At 34.2% G+C, this 24,129-nt stretch overlaps 1 protein-coding gene across 2 annotated transcripts in view; it reads left to right on the top strand.

Moving 5' to 3' along the window:
• The window catches only part of LOC111511679 (uncharacterized), a 295,428-nt gene that overhangs the window by 255,806 nt on the left and 15,493 nt on the right, over positions 1-24,129 (top strand). For both annotated transcript variants that reach the window (XM_074171265.1, XM_074171266.1), the window contains exons 7-8: positions 7,555-7,769; positions 19,661-19,752. In XM_074171265.1, the coding sequence (XP_074027366.1) occupies positions 7,555-7,769; positions 19,661-19,752 (307 nt within the window). The remainder of the gene's footprint in view (positions 1-7,554; positions 7,770-19,660; positions 19,753-24,129) is intronic.

Genomic DNA, 24,129 nt, shown 5'->3' with positions numbered 1-24,129 from the left:
TCAGAAAAGAGACATCCGCCTGATTGGAGACGCGAACATCACGTGCAACCTTGATAGCCTGGAACATCAAAGAAAGGTTGGAGATATGTCTCTCTTCTATAGATACTTCCACGGGGGACGTGTTAAAGTGACTTGGCACATTTGATTCCACCAAGAGCGGTACATATCAGTAATACGCGACGACCTGTGGCTGCTTATCGTTTTGAAGTTCAACTCATTACACCTTGAACTTCACTGTTCAAAAACTTTTTCATCTGGAGAACTGCGTTTATGTGAAATAAATTTCCTGAGAATGTGTTTCCGAATGCATTTAATCTTCAGCGTTTTAAATCCAATTTGAATCGCTACTTTTGCACAGGCACCGATCTGATAGCGTCTTGAGGATTTTCCTGTAGTGCTCGTGTTTTGTTCTTGAAAAAAAAGTATTGAGAAATGGTCATTTTCTATAACAAACCTTTGAAAGAAAAAAATAGGAATTTGAAATGCATCAGCCCATCTCACAAGTTTAAGTAAATCGCGTTATTTTAAACTATTTTTTTGAGATTTTTTATTATATGCACATCCAGTTCATCGTATTACACAACATAGATTTCATAATGGATTACATTTTTTACTTGAAGTAGACTCCTGAATAGATGAATAAATCATCACTCTCCAAATTTCAACAACAACACAAATATTGTTCAAACTGAAGAATCAGTATATCTTAAAAAAATAAATTTTGAACCTGTCAGCCGTTTACTATGCAGGGAAAATAACATTTTCGTGATCTTATTGAGGTAATATCAAATTACTATCAATTTCATGCTTAGTATTCCCTCTCGTTTACACGCTTTGTAGTTTGAGGTTGAATTTCATTTCATTTTACCGAAAACGTTCATGTTGGTCTGTTAAATTTCATTAGGAAAATCTTCCCTGCGAGTAAGCGATCTCTGAAACACCATATTTATTTCAAAAAGGGCAACAGGTTCAAGCAGATGCGGGATTCCAGAGTGCTTCCATGACGACGCTTACCTTTTGGACTTCTACGTTCGATACGTGTGTTTATTAACTCAATTCCTGATAGAGTATTGACATGTGATTAGAAGAACTTTGTTATCTAATACTGTTACTCACTGTTCGAAGTGATAATTATAATAAGCAGATACTAATAATGAATTGAATTGAAACAAAAGTGACAAAATTATACAAAATTATAAGAACGCTAATTATCGAAGGAAACCTTTGTTTTCCTGAATTAACATTTTTCTCAACCTCAGGGAAAAAATCCGGAACTTTGAAAAGTCACCCATCCAAAATTCTAGAGAAATGTCATTCATCCGTGCAGTTCCCTTAGGCACCGTATAGAAGTAACCACAAGTAAATTCACTCCCGTCGGCCTCTTTGATGTTTCGGGTCGATATTTTATTTTTTGCTGGCATGTGGCGGGGCAGGAGGGTGTCGGCTAAGAGCTATCATGCACCTCAGTACGAGGTTCGATCAAAAAATATGTGACCATGATCTGACTTCATCATTGTTACGATGAGCTCCCAATAAATGTCTCAGTATGTAGGAGTGTCCTTCACTATGTAGGTGAAATGCAGAAATGCCGAAATTGTTATCTGCCATCCCTCAATGAATCTCATTTATCCAGTCGTGTTTTTTTTTGATATTACAGTGAATTTTCTGAGAAATATTTTAATTTTTTTCAGAAAATCAATTTGTTTTGATGTTCCGAAAAAAGGTTTATTGAAATGTTTGACATCGTCAAATCGATTCGAATTCAAAATATCAAACACTTCATCCATTTTTTCAAATGAATGTACCCGTTCCTAGTGGCTGATGAAGGTTTCTGATTGAAACTGGCATAAGTATTCATCGCTGTATTTGTAGTTGAAAATGAATGAGAATCAGTAAGTTTGAGTGCTAGTCTATATTGTTTTTCCTTATTCAAGTTGTGAAGTTTTTCAAGATGACTCATGTTCGTTGTAAATTCATCAAATTTCAAAGTCATCGAAAAAATGGTGCATGTTACATTTCAGCAGGTGAGGAGTATCAAAAAAGTAAAATATTTGTTTCTCATCAACAAAGAAATATGGCAGCTCTTCAATCACTTTGACATCTCTTCTGGCAAGTGTATCAAAATTAAAACATAAATCTGAAATGATACCCCTAACTCTCAATCCAATTTTGATAAATGCTTCAATCAAAATAATTTTCATATCCAGTATTGATGTGGATGAACTGATGGAAAAGTATGCAACAGTAGGTTCCAAAAAAGGTTGTTTGAATATACGTTTGATACTTTGGTTTTGCAGAGATTTCAGTGGAAGTAATATTTTTCCTACAGATACATACTAGACAAATAAAAAAATGCGGTCCAACAATTATTTTCCCTTGTAGATTTTCAGTGAAACTCCGATTATTTTGTCATTTTATATCATTACTTTCGAGGCATATACTATTCCTAAAGTTTAATTTCATCAAATTGATGTCATAAAGAAAGTCTGCACATATTTGGTCTATAACAATTCATTTTATGATTTTTGTTATATGTTCATTCCCTCAATCTTACATAATGAATACAAGAAAAACATACATTTTTTCGACAATTGGATATCGAAAAAAATTAATGCCGACATCACCCTGAAAATTGCAGCAACCCACAGGTCGGCACTTGTTCATTTTGAAACTAGACACGAATTTTTCACAAATACAAAACCACCACTTACAACGTCACACTCTGTAATAACATTCCGTGATTCAACTAGGCTCGCTTGGTAAATTCATCAGATTCAGTCGGTTGTGCAGTAGGTTCGCTGAGCATAAGATTCGAGGTGAGGAATCTTGACCCAATTATGGCGAATAGTGAACTTACTTGTGTTTACTTCTATACAGTGCTTTAGCAGATCCAAGATTTCACATCCATGTGTGACCTCATTTTTAATCATACGTATGCTATCACAGATTTTTCTGTGTGAATGTACGAAAAAACAATATGTAAAGGATTATATTGTTGTATTTCAAATGGATAAAGAAGCGTTCTTGATGAACACTCCGTGGCTTCGCATGGCAGTGCGCCACTTTGACCTACGTGTAACATCATCATCTTTCAACAAATTTATACAAAATGATAATAGAATATACACTTAAACTTCATTCATTGGTGATAATAGTATAAAATTCCGTTCGGTTATATTTCCTTTATGGCATTTAGATGAATATTCAGATGTGGCGGGGGATACTTTGTTTGAGAATATAGTAATAGGTTATATATAATGATGATGACTGGATTGACTTTTCTGTCGATCCCAGAAATATCATCGCCCCTATTCACCAAGGCTTGTCCTTTAAGTGCAATTGCGTCTAGCAATGCACTCATCATTCCGCCTAGCATCACTAATCAGTCCCTTGGTGTATTCTGATGTATCCGCACTACAACTACTTTATCAAAATTCATAAAAAAAGTTGATAACAATAAATTTGAAACAATTGACCGTAATTCTTCTAATAAAATTGAGAGGTTATGGCATTGATGGTGATGTTTACCAAAATGGTTGTCTGACTATTTATTCCATAGAAAGTCAGATAATATCTCACAGGAATTGTATATACATATAGGCGTGCCGCATGGTAGCGTTTTAGGACCTCTGCTTTTTATCTTATACTTATTAAATAGACATAAACTTGTAAATATTTTGTAAATATATTTGCAAATGATACACTATTGGCATGCTACGATACATGCTTAGGTAAAGCTATTCATAAAATGAATTCCGCATTAAATGATGTAAATGAGTACCTCATGGCAAATAAATTGAAAATCAATAAAATGAAAACTAAAGGAATGATTATGACAACAAAATATAAATGGAAAAATCTTGATTTAAGTGAAGTAAATCATGTATCAAATATCTTGGATTCCAGTTAGATAATTTATTACTTTTTGGCAATCATCTCGATTATATATGTAAAAAATACCGAAAAAACTATATTTCTCTGCAAGAATTTCTGGTAATTTATCCACTCAGTCAAAAATTACTGTATACAATTCGATTATCCAACCATATTTTGATTACTGTGTTTCTATTATTTTCTTGTTTAATTTAAATCAAACATCTCAATTACAAAAACTTCAAAATCGCGGTATGCGAATTGTTCTAAAAGTGAATAGATTTACTGAAATCGGAATCATGTTACAAACTTTGCGGTGGCTACCAGTTTATTTACGGTTGTATTACTTAACTATACATTTATATATGAAATTCTGAATACCTAACCTTCACATTTTTTCTGAATTTGTTAGTCTAAATTTAGAAGTACACAAATATGCCACAAGAAATCATACTAATTTGCATTTGTGAAGAACAAATAGGAGAATTGTCATGAATTCTTTATTTTTCAACAGGTTTGATGCATACAATAAATTACCAAATGTAATTAAATCTAGTCCATCATTAAGTATTTTCAAAAAACAGTCATTGAAATCCATCCTTAATGCTAGCTAGAAAAATACTTTGTAAGATGATATTAATAAATATAGTATGTGTATGTTGTTTTCTTCATCATTATATTGGAGCTGAACCTATATTGAAGTGTTATAAGCATGTCGGTATTTTTCAAACTAGAAGTTTTAATTTTTCATTTTTAAATTTCAACTATATCTACATTTTATGTATATTGTATGTTGTTTTCTTCTATTTATTATTGTATTGGAGCTGCACTCATATGGCAATGTATTTTTAATAACATAGGTCGTTATTTTTATTTTTTTATTTTCAGTTTTGAACTATATCAACATTTTAAGTTTTTTAGGTACAATTATTTTCAATGTCTAGAATGTTAGTAATACGTTTTATATAATATTGTATATAAGGGTTACCTATTTTAATAAATATATTCTTCTTCTTATTTTTCTCCTTCTTCTTCCACAAAGTAATATCTGAAAAAATGTGTACTCTGTACTATAACGTGATGGCTACTATAATGATCTGGTAGAAATGACCGAATTTACTAATATCTCTGAAGTGACCTCAACTTAATAATATTATAGAACGTACCCTTATTCATCAAAGTTAATTCATCTTTGATGTGGCTTGCTTGAGGTTTCCATGAAAACTTTGACGTCCCTTTCAACGTTATGTGAATATGTATGATGTTTCACTGAACTTAACTGAACTGAAGGTGAATATGACCAGAGAGGATGTGAATTTCAAAAAATAGTATATGCACTGTGAATATACGAGGTCTGTTCAAAAAATACGGTGAATTTTCGTTTTTCTCAGAAAGTATTCATTTATTTATCTCCTTATATTTTGTTCTTCCACGGCTGGCGTCGATGTTTTGGTTGGTTTCCGGGTTTTACCGTGGTCTTCTTTAGTTATAATTACCAAACGTTTCGACTGCAACTGCGAATGTCATCTTCCGTGGCGTGGTCGAAGTACTTTTCTTGACGTGTCAACTGACTTCGACCACGCCACTGAAGATGACTGCTGCAGTTACAGCCGAAAAGTTTGAAGATTATAACCGAAAAAGACCACGGCAAAACCCGGAAAACAACCAAAACATTCGCAGCCACTTCTTTAATAGTGATTCGACGTTTTTTCATAATAATTTTTCTCACTTTCTCAACATTCGTTTGTTGATGTGCTGGGGCGACCATGGCAAGAATCGGTATTCTTGGACTTTCTGTGAAAATCGTGTACCCCTTGTGAACATTTTTAAGAGAAAGGCGGGGTAGCACTGATGCTGACCAGAAGAAAGAAAGACATGTGGGCTGAAACCAGACATGATGTATTGGCCCTATACCATGGTGATTACACTCATGATAACATAATATGCATCTATGGTCTAGTGGCCAAAAATGAAACAATGCAGGGTGCAAGGACTTGCATGTTTGGAAACAACGTAAGCAATGAATCCCTCCAACCTACATCTACATTGGAGACACGCTTGGATCTTTCTGCTTTGCATCTTGTGATAACTGGAAAGTAGGAGTGAGCCAATTCAAAGTATCTAGATTCAGACTCTGGGTTCAGTTCGAGTGTGAAAGTGATTTTCAAAATAATGATCGAGCACATTGTAGATCATTTTTCATGACATTTTTTTCAGTCCCATTGACTTTTTTATTACGACCGTTTCTCTAACTTGTGTTTGGAAAAACTTCTCTTATTGGAATAACAAACTCACTATACACTAAATCAATATCATTCTAGGAACAAACTCATTAAACTGAACATAAAGTATATACAGAACTACTCAAAACCTCATAACTTTTTACCCTGATTACCAATTTCATCGTTACGAAACAAATTCAACAAAAGGAAATTATTCAAATCTGTTTAGTTATTGAACAATAGTTTAGAATTCTTTAATCTATCGATTTCAGAATATTTGAAAAGATTGGGATTTGAACCTTCATTTTTCAAATGCAATACTTCGTAATCATGATTGAACTTGTGCTCCTTTTTCAAAAGCTGGTTTGCAAATGTTGAAATTGTCTTCTCATCCAAGTACTAGGTACTTGTATTGTGTTTCATTCTTTAGAAGAAAGATCTTCCTGTTTGGCTGATATAAATTTAGGACAAGAACCACAAGTCAACACATATACTTTTAATGCAACCCAATAAATATATACTTCCAACGTTTCTCAAATTATAACTTGTTATGCAGGCAACGAGTATGTCCAAAAGTTTGTTCAACAGAAAACAAGCGATATTGTTAGCAGGTTCACCAAAGTAGGTTAATTTCACAAAATTATTATCCTGATCGGTTTTTTTAATTTGGATAGACGTGTATCACAGCTAGTTTCCGTAGTTTCAGTTCTTTTTGAAAATTTTCTTCTGAATGTAGAATATCAAAAAGTCTGTAGAGCTGCCACTTCATGCTGAAATGGGTGTGTAGATGGATTACGTATGATAAGATTGTTTGTGGAAAATTGCAAAACCATGTTCATTATCAGTAGTAATAGACAAGTCTAAAAAACTGATTGAGCTATTCACTTCCATCTCGTTGGTGAATTGAACTGAAGTGTGTATGGAAATGACAAATTTGATATATTTGCAGCTAAGGCTAATAATGGTAAACCCTTTGATTCCTTTGAAAGCTAAAATTTTGATGTATGACATGAGGAAAAAACTCCATAATAATTATCAAAAGGTAAAACTGGGACCTCTGGCGTAAAATGGTCAAAACAAGCAGTTTTTCCACACACTGTAATATGGTTGATATAATGCGCGCCGAGAAAAGTATTGCAGTTCTGGTGTTTGGGGAAAGTGACAGTTTTGAAAGTTGAATTTTATGTTAATTCTACATTTGCATGAAAATTTTAAATTTTCTTCAGAAATTGTTTTGCCTGTGGATTTGACAAATCAATAAAAATTACTATAAAAGATGAAGTGTCAATAAGTTACAATATTGGAAAATGAACGATTATATTCTCCTTCCTCCATCAACGTATGAAAAGTGACAAACACCCCCGATACTAATACCGACTTCATAGCTATATTGATGTGGAAAATACTTCTCCCCTTTTTTCGCGTGGAAATGGGTTTGATTGCGTTATTTCTCTTCCAGGGCTAGCAACGTATCGGGCGAGAGGTCGCCCTTTGATGGCTCCTGCTGTGGGTCGGGCTATCACACAGTGGACTCCACTCCTCTGGGATCTCCCGAGGAAATAGAGGTGCCAAAGTACAGGGTGGTGCTGCTGGGAGATGCAGGAGTCGGTAAAACGGCACTGGTCTCGCAGTTCATGACTTCGGAGTATATGAATACTTACGATGCTAGTTTGGGTGAGTAACAATATTCATTGCTGTTCATAACTTTGCGTTTCAGTTTGTTCTCCAAGGGATACCTATTTGGAGAAAATGCCAATCTTGTGAATGAAGTGCCTTCTTTGAAAATGATTTGGGAACCAGAAATGTTTTCAATATCCACTATCCACCACAGTTATGGCGTAATTCCATAAATACAATTTCAGTATTCAGCGTTATACCACATTATGTTCTAGCTCTCAATCTTTACAAAGGAATAAAAAATTTTAGAGTGGAACACACAAAAAGAATGTTATGTACTTTCTACTAAATGAACAATACGCGAAAAAACAATGCTCTTTCAACAAACAATATTGGTAAGTGCTTTCGGTACGAGCCGTGGCAGATTCCTTGCGTTGATTTTTGTAAAGATCGGTAGGCCATATAGACGTGGTGGAGAAACCTCGGATGTTTTAAGGAGCTTTCTAGACCTGATGAAGACAATTCGTTCTTTTCAAATTTTCGGTGGTTGAGTTTTGATTGAGTTTCGAGTAGATCCCTCTATCAAGTAAGATGGTCAATCTCTCCTTGTATTCTCTGTTGTTCATTACGACCGTAGCATTTCCTTTATCAACAGGCAGTACTGATATATCCTCATTCCGATATATCCGTTATTCAGATCATTCTAGACGTATTCTTTCCATTCACACTGCAGTACTCTAATATTTTATAGTTACACTATTGAACGTTTGTTGATGCGCATAGTAAAAGGTTCTAAATTATCATCTTTTTGAGTTCTATATCAGAGACAATAACATTTGTTTCCTGAATGAGAAAAATGCTCTGCTGCATTATGAAATCAATTTGCCAATGCTGCTACATCAGATTTGTGGTTTGATGCATACGATCAAATGTTGAAGTATTCGTATTGAGGTACGTTTTTCCTTTTTATATGAAATCGCCGCCTATGGTCAAAATTTATGCTTCAATATTTGAATAAAATTGAATTTCAAAACGACTTTGTGTATATTCAGAAATATGTGACCAAGCCAAAGTATTCAACCAATGTATCCGCAAACCCCAAAAAATTCCCATAAAGTGGGTTATTATTCAAGAGAGAAGCCCTTCCCTAAGTTTTACCTCATAAGTTTATTCGATATTTTGCATATGAATTCCATTTCAGCTGAGATATAAAGTAAAACACTCCATTGAAATTGACAAAAGATCAGGGTCGCAAAATGTATTTTTCTGTTATTCAACAAATGAGAAAGAATGAACACGAATCATTTTCTTCCATTAGAGATTTGTTGTAAAAAACACTATTCTAGACGAACTCGTGAATACTTTCATTCATTCATCAATGAAGATATACAGATACTGAATATTGCATTTATTTCAAGATTTTTTTTCATGTTAATTTCTTTTCTCTTAATACGTTATTGATTTTCATTGATGAATGTTCAAGGGCTAAATTATTTTACGTAAATTTCCATTCAGTATAGATAAAAGAATGCTTGGACATAGTCGCTATAGCTGAATAAGTAAAATAATGGTACAAATTACAAAACTTTGAATAGTGTGCCTTTTCCACTATTATAGATTCTGTAGTTTTCTTAGTGAGATGCCGCATTTGAGTGAATTAGTTTGTGTTAAAATTGTTATTTTAGTCAAGGAGGGATGCAGATAAGAAGATATTGCGCGGAGAATGCATATCCATCAAATGATATTTTCTCGTATTGTGAAGCGATAGATACAATGAGACTGGGGAGTACAGATGGCGGCCTGGTCAAGGACGTAACAGATGTACAATGCCAAGAGGTGACCGATATTTGAAAATTCAATCTTTGCGAAATCGCATGCTTACAGCTCCGCATCTCAGAAATGTCAAAACCGTAATAAGAAGACACAAAGAAGTTGGTTTAAATCGAAAACGCCTCGCCAGTTCCTAGTTCCTGCCAAGAATACAGTTATGGAAACCAGATGGACGTGGTCGAGTATATAGAAGATCTGGAGAATTTCGCAGAATGTAATCTTGTGCATAGCGTTAGCTTTGGTGGTGGTTCCATTATGTTGTGAGGTGGCATTAGTTGGGACAATCGCATCAAGCCTATAGAGATGAATTTAAGAATGAACGCTGACTGGTACATACGCAACATTCTTGAAGATCATGTTTTACCTTACGGCGCGGCGGCTTCATTGATTACAACAATTTCGTGCTAATGCATGATAATGCTGGTGCACATGCTGCAAGAACAGTCACCCAGTATCTTGAAGTTGTCGGACTTGAAGCAGTGGAGTCGCCACCAAGCAGTCCAGACGTAAATCGCATAGAACATTTTTGGGACATCTCAAAAAGACATATACGAGCATGAAATCCAGCTCCTTACTCAATTGCAGAATTAAGAATTGCTGCACAGGAAAAATGGGATCGAATTCCACAAGAAATCATCAAATACCTTTTCGAAGTGTGCCAGGAGGATGCATGCTATCGTTAGAGGTAGGAGGGAAATACTAAGTGATTAAATGTTATTATGTTGCCTCAAAGAACTTCCATTTTGTCGTCATTGTTGCTTGTTCTGATTGAAAATTATTACCAAAACTACAAGTGTGTTATAAAGTTTCAATATCTGGATTATTTGGCAATCAATATACGTTAAATATTTCAGTATATACTCAGTAATGGAAACTGCATAAAGATTCAAATAGAAATAAACATGAAATAATGGCTTAAAATAAAATATGTAATATTTTGTCGGTGAGTTTATTTTACAAGGAAGTCGTTTTCGAATTGAAAGAATACCCAAAGAAGAAGAAGCTTATCCAGAACCATATTTTGATGGAATATTTTGAAACATATCACTAATCTGGGAAATATTTGGAAATGATCCTACTGTTCAGTAAATCTGTAGTGCTCAACTTTGCACGGGGCAGATAGTTCTTTGAAATTGTTGATAATCTATTCCAAATTTTAATGAACTTCTTGGTGGAGAAGTCCAATGGAGACTTTGTTGTGATAATGTTATTCATGGATCTAAAAGACTAGCAAATTCTTCATCTATGTCAGAAATCCTGGCTGACTCGTTTATGATCTGAGTAATGTCATTTCCATACGAGAAAATGGCAGAGATTTTCATCAATTTTTGACCATTTCCATCAGATAACTTCCTTTAAGTACTTCATCTGGATGTAATAAGTGAATTGTTACACCTCTTCACAAAACTTTAAAGTCAAATTATGAAATTTCCATTTCAAGTACCAAACTTACTGATCAACACGAATTCTGTTCGTTCTTGGCGAATTGTTATTTTCTTGCGGCACGTAGGAACGAAAACTCAGAATGCAACGATTAATTCGATTTGTTGGAAGTTGATTATATGGACCAGTAGATTATAATTCTTATCGTTGTGCGTTGGGGCGTGAATAATAATACAATTAGGCGTAACTACGTTCAGCTGCCTACGGAATAGCTACGACAGTTGAGTTGGAGGCGGATTGGAATATCTAGACGCGTTAATTCCATTTGTTTGTTCCAAATCGGAAATAAGTTGAGAACTTGCATGCTGATTCGGAAATGATTTCAAATATTTCTTGGTCATAAGACTGTCATTCACTTGTGGCCATCATCAACATGGAGTCGATGATATGCCATAATCAAAATTCGAATTGCTTTCAGTGTATCATTCCTCGAACTAAGCTGAAGCAAACAATAATCAATATGTTTGTCATCGCTCCACCTGGCAAACGAGGTACTAACCAACCGCATACCCGAAATTCGCCAAAGAAAACTTTTCACATATAGTCAGTGGACATACTTGAAGATTGTCTATAAATCAAATCATCTGTAGGAGTAATTCGTTCAGGCAGGTCTCAACTCCCTACACTTCATGTTAATGGACTGACACCTGTCAGAAAACAACTACTCCCCTGGCTAATACCACGAAGGGTGTTGGAAACCGGTCTGCATGTGTGCCTGTTCAATAATTGAAAATCGATTCCGACAGTTGTATCGCAAACAGCATATGCAGGAAATACTTCAGTGAAGATTACTGCACTGACACCTGTCAGATACAATCCAACGCCCTTCGTGGTATTAGCCAGGAGAGTAGTTATTTTCTGATAGGTGTTATTCCATTAACCTACAGTGTAGAGAGTTGAGACTGGCCTGAACGAACTGTTCCCTTAGATCAACGCTCGGCAACAGGCGGACCGCCAAATATTGTAATGTGTTATATACGAAGTATAGAAATTAATAGATAAGGTATAAGGTATAAGGTATAAGGTATAAGGTATAAGGTATAAGGTATAAGGTATTAATTGAAGTTATATTTTTAAGCCACATAGAATCCAACTAAGTATGTACTTTTTATTTCAAGTTGCCTAGTCAACCTGTTTTACAAGTACCTACAACTGATATGGTTTTATTAGTTTCATATCTACCCTGTTTGTATGTGTGTCTGTGCGCGCTTGCCACTATTTTGTTTTGTTGAAACAACAAAAAAGTGGCAATATCGACTAATATCGATTCTAAAGAGCGTGAAGTGGACAGTGAAAATATGAATGGACTGAACAATATTGTTTTACGCTACCTAATAGGCCTCAAGCGGTTCCAGTGTGCCTTATATGCAATAAAACTGTCGCTATTGTTAAGAGTGATAATTTGAAGCGACACTACGAAGCAACTCATCAGCAATTTCACAAAAAATTTCCTCTTGGCAGTAAGGCTCGTAAAGAAAAACTTCATGCATATCTCAGTTCTCACAGAAAAAAACAATTACTAGTTCGTTGCATAAGCGAGCAATAAAAATCCACAGATGCAGCGCTACGTGTGTGCTGGACACTAAATAAACAGCAGAAACCACTTTCAGATTCTGAGATGGTGAATATATGTATGTTAGAAGTAGTCACGGCACTTCTTGAAGAAAAAAGATGACGCTGCATTATCAAGTATTCCATTATCAGCGAGAAGTAATACACGAAGAACGGATTTTTTTGCTGCTGATATTAAATACACTTTTCTTGAACTTCTGTATAAGGCACCTTGCTACGCCATAGCACTTGATGAATGTCTATTTTCGTTAGTTTTCTTGATATTGAGTGTCAGATTTTTAGGGAAGAGTTGCTAGCAATATTGCTGTTGAAAGGTTACACTCGAAGAGAAGATTTATTCAAGGTCATTGATAAATTTATTACTAAGTCTACCATTAGTTAAGATAAAATAGTGACAAAATGTTCATTGACTGAGTAAAAGTCAAGTTATTGAAAGTTTCTGGCTGATAAAAGAAGAAGTAACCTCCTTCTTGCAAAACTTAGATACGAAGGGAGCCAGAAAGCACAAACAAGCGTAATATGCTGGTCGTGGCTTTTTTTAAAGATATTTTGAAATATTCAAATGCGCTCAACACAGGAACTGGCAAATTAATATGTGATCTGATACAAAACGTGTTTGCTTTCCATCGCAAGCTGGATATCTTTAAAAAAGATATTGCAAGACAGGAATTTATTAATATTCCGACAATTCTTTAATATAAAAAGAACTCTGAAGAAGACATTGCAGTGTTTGTAAAATTTCTGGCCGATCTTAGGAACGAATTTGCTACAAGATTCCAAGACTTTGCAGAGATAGGCAAACTATCTCCGTTTCTTAAATCGCCATTTGAAGTTGATGTATCAGCAGACAGATGTGGCATCACTTCAAATAGAGATAATTTATTTGCAAGAAGATGTCTCTTTGCAAATATATAAAACGGTATCCACTGAAGAAGTTTGGACCAAACATGTTCCAGAAAAATATGAAAATTGCAAGAAACTAGCTATAAATTTGGCTACTATGTTTGGCTCGACATATGTACGTGAAACATCTTTCTCAAAGAATAACGTTTTGAAAAACAAATATCGTTCGAGATTAACGGACGTCCACCTAGAAGACATACTTCGAATTTGCCGTTCTTATCGAGAACCAAACTATAAAAAACTGGCTCGAGACCGTCGTTGTAATTTCTCACATTAATTTTAGGTCTTGTGTTTTATAATTCAGAATTTGATTTGAAACCAAAATAATACATAGGTAACACTTAATTTTTATCAGTTGTTTTTTTCTGGACCTCGTCAAAATTTTTCCACAGTTACCGAACCCACCTAAAACTACTTGCCAACCCCTGCTTTAGATGATTCAATTGTTTTTCCACAATACCATACGTTGTCTTCGTATTGTTTCTCACAAGCGGCGCATAATTTCCAGATAATACTTCTTATTGACTGTAGGATCTTGTGGCAAGAATTCCTGATGCACTACGCTACGATACTTGAAGAGAACAGTGAGTAAAACCTTGATATTTGATCGAAATTGGCGTATTTTTGGTCTAGGCTCCCCTAGACTTTTCCATTGGGACGATTGGAATTTGGTTCCCATGTCATAACCATATATACCCATGATTCGTCACCAGTTATGAGCCTTCTGAGCAAATCTGGATCTGGGCGGTTTGTTTGGTCAGAATACGCAATTTTGGAACGAACTTTGCTGATACACGCTAAATGTCTAAAATTCTCGATTAAATTGCAAATCATGAGATAACTGATATGTCGACATTCTCACCGACTTTTCTAATAGTAATTCGACGATTCTCCATAACAATTTTTCACTTTGCCAGCATTTTCAGTGGTTGATGTGTCGTCATTCACATTGTACTACTTGTAATCATTGAATGTATGCCACTGCCAAAATTGCAAGTGTTTTTAGCAAGCATTTCCATTTTTCACAAAGACTTTTATTCACATCTTTTCATCTATTTTTTTTTTCGATAAGAGAAAATGCCTCTCACCAACAAACTCAACATGCTGAAACAGCTGAACAGCTGAAATTGTTAACATATGTTCGAGGCGAGTGTACCAAAATAAAAAATATAAAAAATCGCTAATCGAATCACGTAGCTCGTGAATTTTGATCATTTACCTCATTTTTTTATACAGTCCACGTATGTATAATTTTGCCAAACATCACCGTTTCGTGCAAACATTTGGAATTCAGAGTAAGTGAAGTAGAAATTTGATTAAAGTTTATATGAACATCAGTTCTGTTTGGCAAACGTATACGGTGAACAGGTCATTGACTAGACTTCCTGTCACTCCTCCACTTTTTCCCAAGTGAAATAAAGCCTGACGATAATGAATAGATCCTTACATCATCATGAAGGCAATTCTTTTAGGGTGAAGCAGAGTCTTAAAAGTTTTAGAGTGCTGTTAAATTCAACGTGCCTCGTAGTGTTTTATTATGGAAAATAATCCCCTTTTCACAACAGGAAAAACGGATCGAAGTGACCTTTTTAGGGATATCAAAGAGAAAGGTAGCGGTCTGGACTTTTTCAATGAAATGGATGAACTCCCTTGAATGCTTCCATTCTGAACATTTCTTATTTGGAATCGAGTTTTCAATTCAGTCAATAAATATTACCCTTGTCAATACATCCTTTCGAATAATACTTGAAATCGGCATGGATTGAATAAGTTCACGTCATATCTTATATATGAATATGTCCGGATGAGCATTCCATTCCTCAAACAATAATCTGCCTTAATAATATTACCTTTAAAGTTCAACATTATTCAGTTCTGAATAACTCTTCACTAATTTCTAAGGACAATGAGGATATTATAAAATTTTCAATTCATACCTTATAATTATCATTCGATATGGTGACGTCATGATCTCAAACACAAACTAATAATATGCTGAAGGGAATAAGTAGTTTCAGTAAGCTGGAACTCATTATACTTCATAATAATGTAATTCCCGTCTGACTAGTCAATACCAAATGTCTAACATTATGAGGTCACAGTATACCTTTGGAGAAATAGATGAATTTTGGATAAAGTTTTTGTTTGTAGTATAGTTAAAGTGAAAGATATTGTGCATTCTGAAAGTTGTCGGTACTCTCAAAGGTCAAATAACCAATACATAGATAATTTTTACTAACCTAATTTTGTGATTCAGATTCAATTCAAATTCAAAGGTGGACTGATGTTTCGAGAATATGTACGCCTAACATGCCTGCAAACATAGGATCCAGACTAATCATTGTGCATTGAGATCGGTTTCGATTTCTTCGAAATTATATGGAAAAAAACTTGAGGACTGCAATGTTGACTATCATAAGAACATGGAAGCTAATATTTTCGAGGAATGGTTTGGAAACACATTGATGCCAAATTTGGATGCAAATAGTGTAATAATTTTTGACAACGCTTCCTACCATTCGCGACAGCTCATCAAAGTACCGAATAGAAATTCGAGGAAAGATGAAATACAAAATTTTTTAATGGATAACAATTTGTATTTTGAAGATTATTAGATATACAAATAACCAATTACTTGAAGTTTCACAGACTAAAAACATTTGAAAAAGTGTATGTCCTTGAGAGTATTGCTGAAAAGTATGGACATCATACTGAGACTTCCCCCTATTTTTTGTGTTTTCAATCCCATCGAGTTGATTTGAGGAGAATTGAAACGAAGCATCAGGCGTAAAAATAATTTTCCAAAATTATTACCGAAGAAGACTGGCAAGAAAAGGATTTAAAAAGTAATTTTAGTTGGAAAGACTATATGTAGATTGGACACTTCCATAATAATGGTGGAAATAAATTCATTATTGAATCAAATAACGACAGTGATAAGGAAACAGAGAATATGACTCTTATTTAATCAGAAATTGAATATTGAATAACGAAATTAGTTAGTTCCCTAACTATATTATTAAAGGGGAGCTGCTGCCAGGTAATACATTTAATTTGAAATTAACAGAGCCCACAAACACACCGCATTTGTTATCCAACACCAGACGGCGATTCGTCGTAAGTCTCAACAGTGGTGCAACCTTTGCGGGTTGCGATGGAGGGTCAAATAGACCCTATTGCTATTGTACAATATGCATGTTCATCATGGACATGTATCAAATGAAAATGAATAAAAAGCAATGTTCAAGCAATCATTTTCTTTGTTTAGTAATGACTCAAAAGACGTTAGATAGATAAAATGTGTGTGTTTTCATCAGAATTTTGTTATAAGATCGGTGTTATTATTCAGACATTTTCATTTGTTGTGGAGACAAAAAAAGGGTAATCCATTTTCCACTCGATTTCAGCAAGCGATGAAAGATTTGCTGCTTCAATATATCATCAATATATGTAATCCCTGTCGAAGAAAAAAGGAACAAAAATTTTTATGTAATCGAAAGAATGATGAGCGTTCATTATTTTTTTCATTGGTTTTAGTAATTTGAGAATTTTGAAGAATGTTTCAATTATTATGATATTTGATTCAATTTATGATTGTGAATATTTACGTCGATAAACAAATAATGCAGCATTGAAAAGCATTATTTATAAATAATAGATGAATTTATTATGTTTTTCTTTACTAATGGGCTCATTCAACATTTTTTTTATTTCATTATTTGATAGTTTATGTTTCAAATAGTACATCTGCAAAAAATCTGAATTTTCACTATTTATCTTTCCCATCAAATTAATATTTGTTTGAAGGTGATTGACAATGTTTCGTGATGAATTTCACTAGTTCGGACTTCCATTGTCTACTATATAAAATGATTTGAAATCCCTGAAACAAGTAAAAAAAAATAATTAAAAAAGAATAGTTGAAAATAACAATTATATTAAGCAACAATAAACCTGAAATGAAATGATAGTGAAGTAACCTACAAGTAAAAATAAAATAATTGAATAAATAAAAATTAAAGGAATGCAAAAAGAAAATAATAAAAAATAAAAAAGTGTGGAGATTCCAAGTCACGTTAGTTCACGACGTTTCGATTGTTGGTATCTACAATCGTCTTCGGGTGATGACTGGACTGATTCCTCCGAGAGATGACTATTTTATAGGTCGTTGAAATACTTTCACTTTCTCTACTTTCCATTTTCCGCTTCACTGATTCCGTGAGAGATGACCGATTTGGCGGGAGTTGGTCATTTTCCGTTTGATGATGGGTTTCCATATGTTTCGTATATCTACGCTGGCCTGGCTGAATACGTTGTTGGACAACATGTATGCGGCTTCCTTAAATTTTCTCCTGAACCAATGTTCCTCTCTGTGCAAGATCTCAGCTTGGGACCACTCGATGTTGTGTTGATGGGTCCAAACATGGTCTGCTATTCCTGATTGACGTCACATCAGTCAGTCATCAGGGAGTGCTGGCGGATAAGCGAAATACGTGTGCCAAAGCCGTAGAGAGCAAGTTGTGTGTTGTTTACTGCAGTTTATCAACTGCTTGAATATGAATAATGATAAAAAAGGACGTTACAAGTATTGCATCGTTCCTAAATGCAAGAATTCTTCGGTAACTGCACCAGACAAAATTTTTATTTTACTGTAACTTAAAATCAAGAAAGTTATGACAGCGCGCTAAGTGGAGGGCCGACTTTGTATCTGCCAAGGGGACGCATTTTTGTTACGAACATCATTTTGATGTTACTATGAATGATAATGATTAATAAAAAAATTATAATTTTCTGAGCACTAGTTTGAATTTTAGGTTGAAAAAGATTTAGAAAATTACATGTATATCAAAACTATGCAAGTGTGAAAAATTATAATAAAACCAGGCATAATTCTGCATATATTTGATTGCTAGATTGATAGACCGACGGGCCATACATCTAAAGCTCCACCGTTTGTTCAAAAAAAGGAAAAACAAATTGTGTTAAATACTTGTAACGAAGATATCACTGAAAATCAAAGCATGTACACTGGAAAAGACCTTTGCTGTTGGAATTTAAGTTAATAAATAGGTTTATTGAATATCAAAAGATACAGCGATTATGTAATCCCTACTGTTATTAAAATATTTCATCACCATGAAAATATCGACATCACGTAAATCACCTGAAACAGCTGTACTGAAGCTATCTTCTAATGAACACATAATGGTTCTTAACTTTTAAATTGTTTTGAAAACAAAAGAGTTCAAAAATACTCAACCAGCAAGTAAAACAAAATCCGACGATGGCAGCGATTCATAATCTCCAACTACAGGCCCGGTTGCCACCGCTCGAAGCTCATTGCCTGGCGTGACGTCAGGATGTAACGCGGGCGATCTCACATTTTCAATTGCTATTGCTCAGTTGTTAATTGACATAAAAACCGGAAAATTTTGTGGGATACTTGGGAGATGATTTACTTTCATAATAATAATTTTCAATAAAAAACTAAATTAGCCTGAATGAGCCCATTAATAGTTGAAATGAAATGTTAAATAGACATTTGAACAATATATTTCTTTGTACATATTCCAATTCGGATGAAAATGATGCAGTTGGTATTATGTACAGAATAAAAAAAACACCTGAATGTACTCAAAAACAACATCGAGATGATGTATAAGTATCTAGATATAAATCGAAGATCTACAAATAATCAATCTCTGGAAGGCACAGTTGTTGACTGATATCAAGGTTCATATTGAATGTTACTCAGTATCAAGTTTGTTGAACAGGTCCTTCAACATCGTCCATGAAAGTTTTTTAAATAATAGTTACTCCTCTTGAAAAGTAGAGGCACTAGTGCAATAACTAAGATTTGATTGTTCAATCTCTGTTGAGAATGTGTTCAATCTTGGTTGAGAATTTGTTCAAGAATTACTTGCAAAATTATAGGGACAAATTTCACATGTTAAATTGGCTTATTAAGACGACGTTTCCATAAAACAAAATATAAAAAACTTGGTTTTAATTGTTTTTTCACGTTGAAGTGTCAAACAGAAAACTTTCAAGGGAAAAAGTGGAGTAAAGCTCGCCTCCTTTTGAAACTGTTTGAAGAATATGAGAACGTCGTCGATCTCGGTTATTTCGAATTTTTTTTTCTGAAATTCTGATTATTATATTTTTATTATTTCCAGAGTAACAATTTTTATTTGTTTCAGATGACGAATTTGGAGAGAGGACTGTTTCTATTCTGCTGGACGGGGAGGAATCAGAAATGATTTTCATCGATCATCCTTCATCTGAAATGTCGGTTAGTTTCAGTTTTACATTCGGTCACCAAAAACTGTTGAATCTATATGAATAGTTATTCACATGAGAATTACATGTTCATGCTTCCAAAGGGTCTCAAAAGGCAGCAAGAAAGTTCTCAGAATCTATTTTTTCTATTGTTCTATTATTTTAAGTTAATGTAGTAGAAATGGAGAACAAAGAAATCGATAAAGATGATGAGAAATATTCCAGAGAACATTTATGTAAAAATTACATAAATTCACTTATGCTTTATATTCATTATATTTTTTAAACACCCAATTACGTTTTTTCCGTGCATTGTTGGTCATTCATTTCCATCCAGTTATTCAGTTGACGTATTCCATTATCATTCCGCAAAATATTTCACAGAACAACTTTCAGGTGATAAATCATGAAATGTAATCATTTATTCACACTAAAACCTTTGGCTTTTATGTCAGTTCGTATTAATTGAACTCTGAATCCGATATTCGGTTGATATGTCACAAAACCCCAATCACGCTCGAATTGTTCAATAATAACTAGGAAAAGAGAAATAAAATGAAATATTTACCGTTATGGACCATCAAAAAGATTGTGTCGACGCATTGGTGGGAGTTTATCCGTTCAGTCAACAAACAAAAATTCTCTGCAGGTTTCTCCCAATACCCAACTGAAGCTTTTTATCCCTCAGTCGATATTCCATAATTTTTCCTCAGGGTTGTTGATTTTGAGTATTCTTTGACACCCTTCATCACGCTTGTTATTTTTAATCAGTATTGATCTAAATAAAATTAACTCTAAACAAAACGAAAATTAGTGCTCTACTCTGTTGTCTCGGTATCGTTGTCTACGTTTACTAAATCCATGTCCTGTGTTCTCGGCTGAGAGCTCCGGGTTGGTATTGAACTCGATATAACCTTTTTACATGTTCGAATTTTTCTACTTTGTTCGTCAGCACAGCTTGCACGGGATAGATGCCAAAAACTGAGTCAAATTTTTCAGACCGGTACAAAATTTTGATTTTGAACGACAGTAGATATAGGGTATAGTTCAAGTAAACGATATACTGCAACCTACCTTCCGACAGCTCCCTTTTGATAATATAGTTAGGGAGCTAACTAATTTCGTTATTCAGTAATCATTTCTGATTATATGTGTAATTGATGACTTGTTTACTCTATGGTAATTCATGATCACTTAAATGAAATGAATTAAAACACTTTTGTCTAAATACCACTGGTAAATTTTATTTATACGACCAGTTTCGGGTTTGACCCCATTATCAAGTATAAAACTAAAATCTGAATTTTGAAATATCGATTTTATTAGAATTTTCAGGTATACTGTAAGGACAGGTATTTGAGAGACAGGATGCCAACTTGAAATACCACCCTGAAAATACTAGGGGTTGTTAAACTCATAAATTCAAGAGAGAAGACCTACATAAATCAAGTTGCTCGTAGGGGTATATGTTTCTGGTTATTGATTGATTTCTTAATCTCCATGGCCTCCAACAGATTCATTTTTCTCCCTTTATTACAAATATGTAGGATTTTGAGGTTATCTTCATTTATCTTGTGGTTTTATCAAGTCAAACCAAACCAAATCAAATCAAACCACAAAAGCTTAGGAATCACACGTTAAAAGGCGTTAAAAGACCTCGTTAGTCCTCAGCTTGCACAAATTTCTCAACTTTCGAGAGTTGTCGTTCGTATGGGGACGACAGCTAATTAACGGAAAAACAAACTTCGAAGAGATTTTTCTTCAATACTACTTACTCACATATCTAATATACAATCGATCGCTTCAAAAATACTTCACTAACTTACTGATAATTTCTCTTCCATATTTTCTGTTTCACTATCACTGTCGTCATTTAAATCAATATTGAATTCATTTCCACCATTGATATGGAAGTGTCCAATCTCAATATTGTCTTTTTCAACTAAAATTACTTTTGTAATACTTTTCTGCCAGTCTTCCTCGGTTATATTAGATACTTCTTCTTTAACTAGCTCTATTACCATTTTATCGAATTTTGGAAAATTATTTAACGCCTGATGCTTTTTTTTTTCAAATTTCCCCAAATCAACTCGATAGGATTGAAAACACAAAAATTGGGGAGAAGTCTCAGTACAGTGTGTCAATACTTTTCAGCAATACTCTCGAAGGCATACACTTTCTCAAATGTTTTTGTCTGTAAAACTTTAAGTAGTTGGTTTTTGGTATAGTAATTTTCAAAATACAAATCGTTATCCATTGAAAAAAATTGTATTTCATCTTTCCTGAATTTGTATTCGGTACTTTGATGAGGTGTCGCGAATGATAGGGAGCGTTGTCAAGAACTATTACACTATCCGTATCCACATTTAGGCTCGATGTATTTTCAAATCATTCTTCGAAAATATTAGCTTACATGTTCTTATGATAGTCAACATTGCAATCCTCAAGTTTTTTTCCACATAATTTCAAAGTATACGGAACCCATCCTTTACTTTCTCCGCAATGCACAATGCTCAGTCGCAATCCTTTGTTTGCAGGCATGTTAGCCATACATATTCTCGAACCACCAGTTCACCCTTTCGTAAGTGTGTCGTGAGTGTCATACCAAGTTTCGTCCATATAAAAAATTTGTCGTTGTTCTTGTCTATATTTAGTTATTTGTTCTAAGCATTTGTTACGCAATTCCACTATTCCTCTGATTTCCATAACTGCTTGACGTTTGTTCATTATTTTAAATCTAAATACTAGTTTCTTTATCCAATTCTGAAGAGTTTTGTCGCAGCAGCTCACGTTACGGCCGGAAGTATTCAATTTCTTCCATATGATTTCAGTTGTAGGAATCTCATTGCTTTTGTAACAGTCGTATATTGTTTTTTCAATGATATTATTAGATGAACATCTGATTGTTTTGGTAATCCTGTATCATATCGCGTCTTGCGGTCATAAGGTTTGTTTTTGACTATTTTACGTACAGTTGAGAAAGAAATTCCGGTCAAATCTGATGTTGCTTGTAATAGTTTGTTTCCCTCGAAACCAAACTTGAAATGTAAATTCTATATATACATTGAAACATACTCTCTGTGTTTCAATATTCAAATACATCCGAATCATATTCACTGGTATCTCTTTTTCGAATTGTTCACCATCGCCATTGGAATCACTACACTGGAAGAAGTCTGCTTGTTATCACACATGTTATTACTATAAGTCTTTGCCCAAGGACGCCACATTTCAAACAGATAACAAAAATTTTGAGTAATTATAATTGCACCAATATCGAATTTCAACACTCACATCGAGATCAGTTCCTGAATTATAACACGACGGCGATAACCATCCCCGCATTCCCCGATTTCTATTCATCACCGTAACATGACTTCAAATTCAATTTCATGACTTTTCAGCTAAGTATAAAACTCGGTTAATAAAAATTATCCGATACGAACCGCCAATTCTACAGTCCACGTGGACTAGTTCGCAGCCGGTTCATTTCATTGGGTTTTTGGCCTTTGAGAGTGCCGCTAACTTCAAGTGTGCACAATATCGTTCACTTCGACTATACAAAATTATCTATCAATCAGTATGCCCCACGACACAGTAGAATAAATATTCATTGAGATATGGAATTATAGAAACACATGACATTAAAACGGACAATTTTTTTCGAACGACCTATGAACATTATGATGCACTGTTTGGAACCTTTGGTGTAGTAATTAATATTACTGGAGGTTTTTCCCAACACCAAATCGTTATTTTTAACACCTCGACACGTGTTTGGATCACCAAGTGATCATCTTCAAAGAGGAAGATTAAAACTAGAAACTAGTGCGAGCTAATCCTATTTATTCCATAAAGGTAACCCATACAGGTATAACCATCCAGGCGTACCAACCATACAGGCGTACCAACCATACAGGTATACCAACCTAAATTAATTTTACAATTTTGCCTTATTTTTTATTTCCCAATATATGTTTATATAAAACAATTTTCAGCTATATAAAAATTAATTTCACAATATTGCCTATCCAAATTTATATTTGCAATGTGTCCTGATGTAGTAATCAGTAAACCTAACAACATTATTTTATTTTAACAAGCTTTGGTATAGGTCCGTTATCGTTATTCATAATATTATTGTGTTTATTTATTTCTACACTCTCATAGGCATCTAGTTGTCTGTTGTTGTTAACTTGTCTAACTAATCTTAACGAACTGAAGTCTATGGAATGATTTTGTTGCAAAATATGATGGGCGACTGCTGATTTTTCAGGTCTTCCATATTTTAAGTGTGCTATGTGTTCCTTATATCTTACTTCAATAGATCTTTTTGTCTGTCCATTATATTTTGTATCGCAGTCCTTACATTCAATTTCGTAAATTCCAG

Source organism: Leptinotarsa decemlineata, unplaced genomic scaffold (genome assembly GCF_025532065.1).
Source record: "Leptinotarsa decemlineata unplaced genomic scaffold, Ldec_3_MD MMD2_tig00000010_RagTag_RagTag, whole genome shotgun sequence".
NCBI classification, from domain to species: Eukaryota; Metazoa; Arthropoda; class Insecta; order Coleoptera; family Chrysomelidae; genus Leptinotarsa; species Leptinotarsa decemlineata.
Note: the sequence above shows the minus strand (reverse complement) of the source record. Positions and strands in the feature narration are given on the sequence as shown.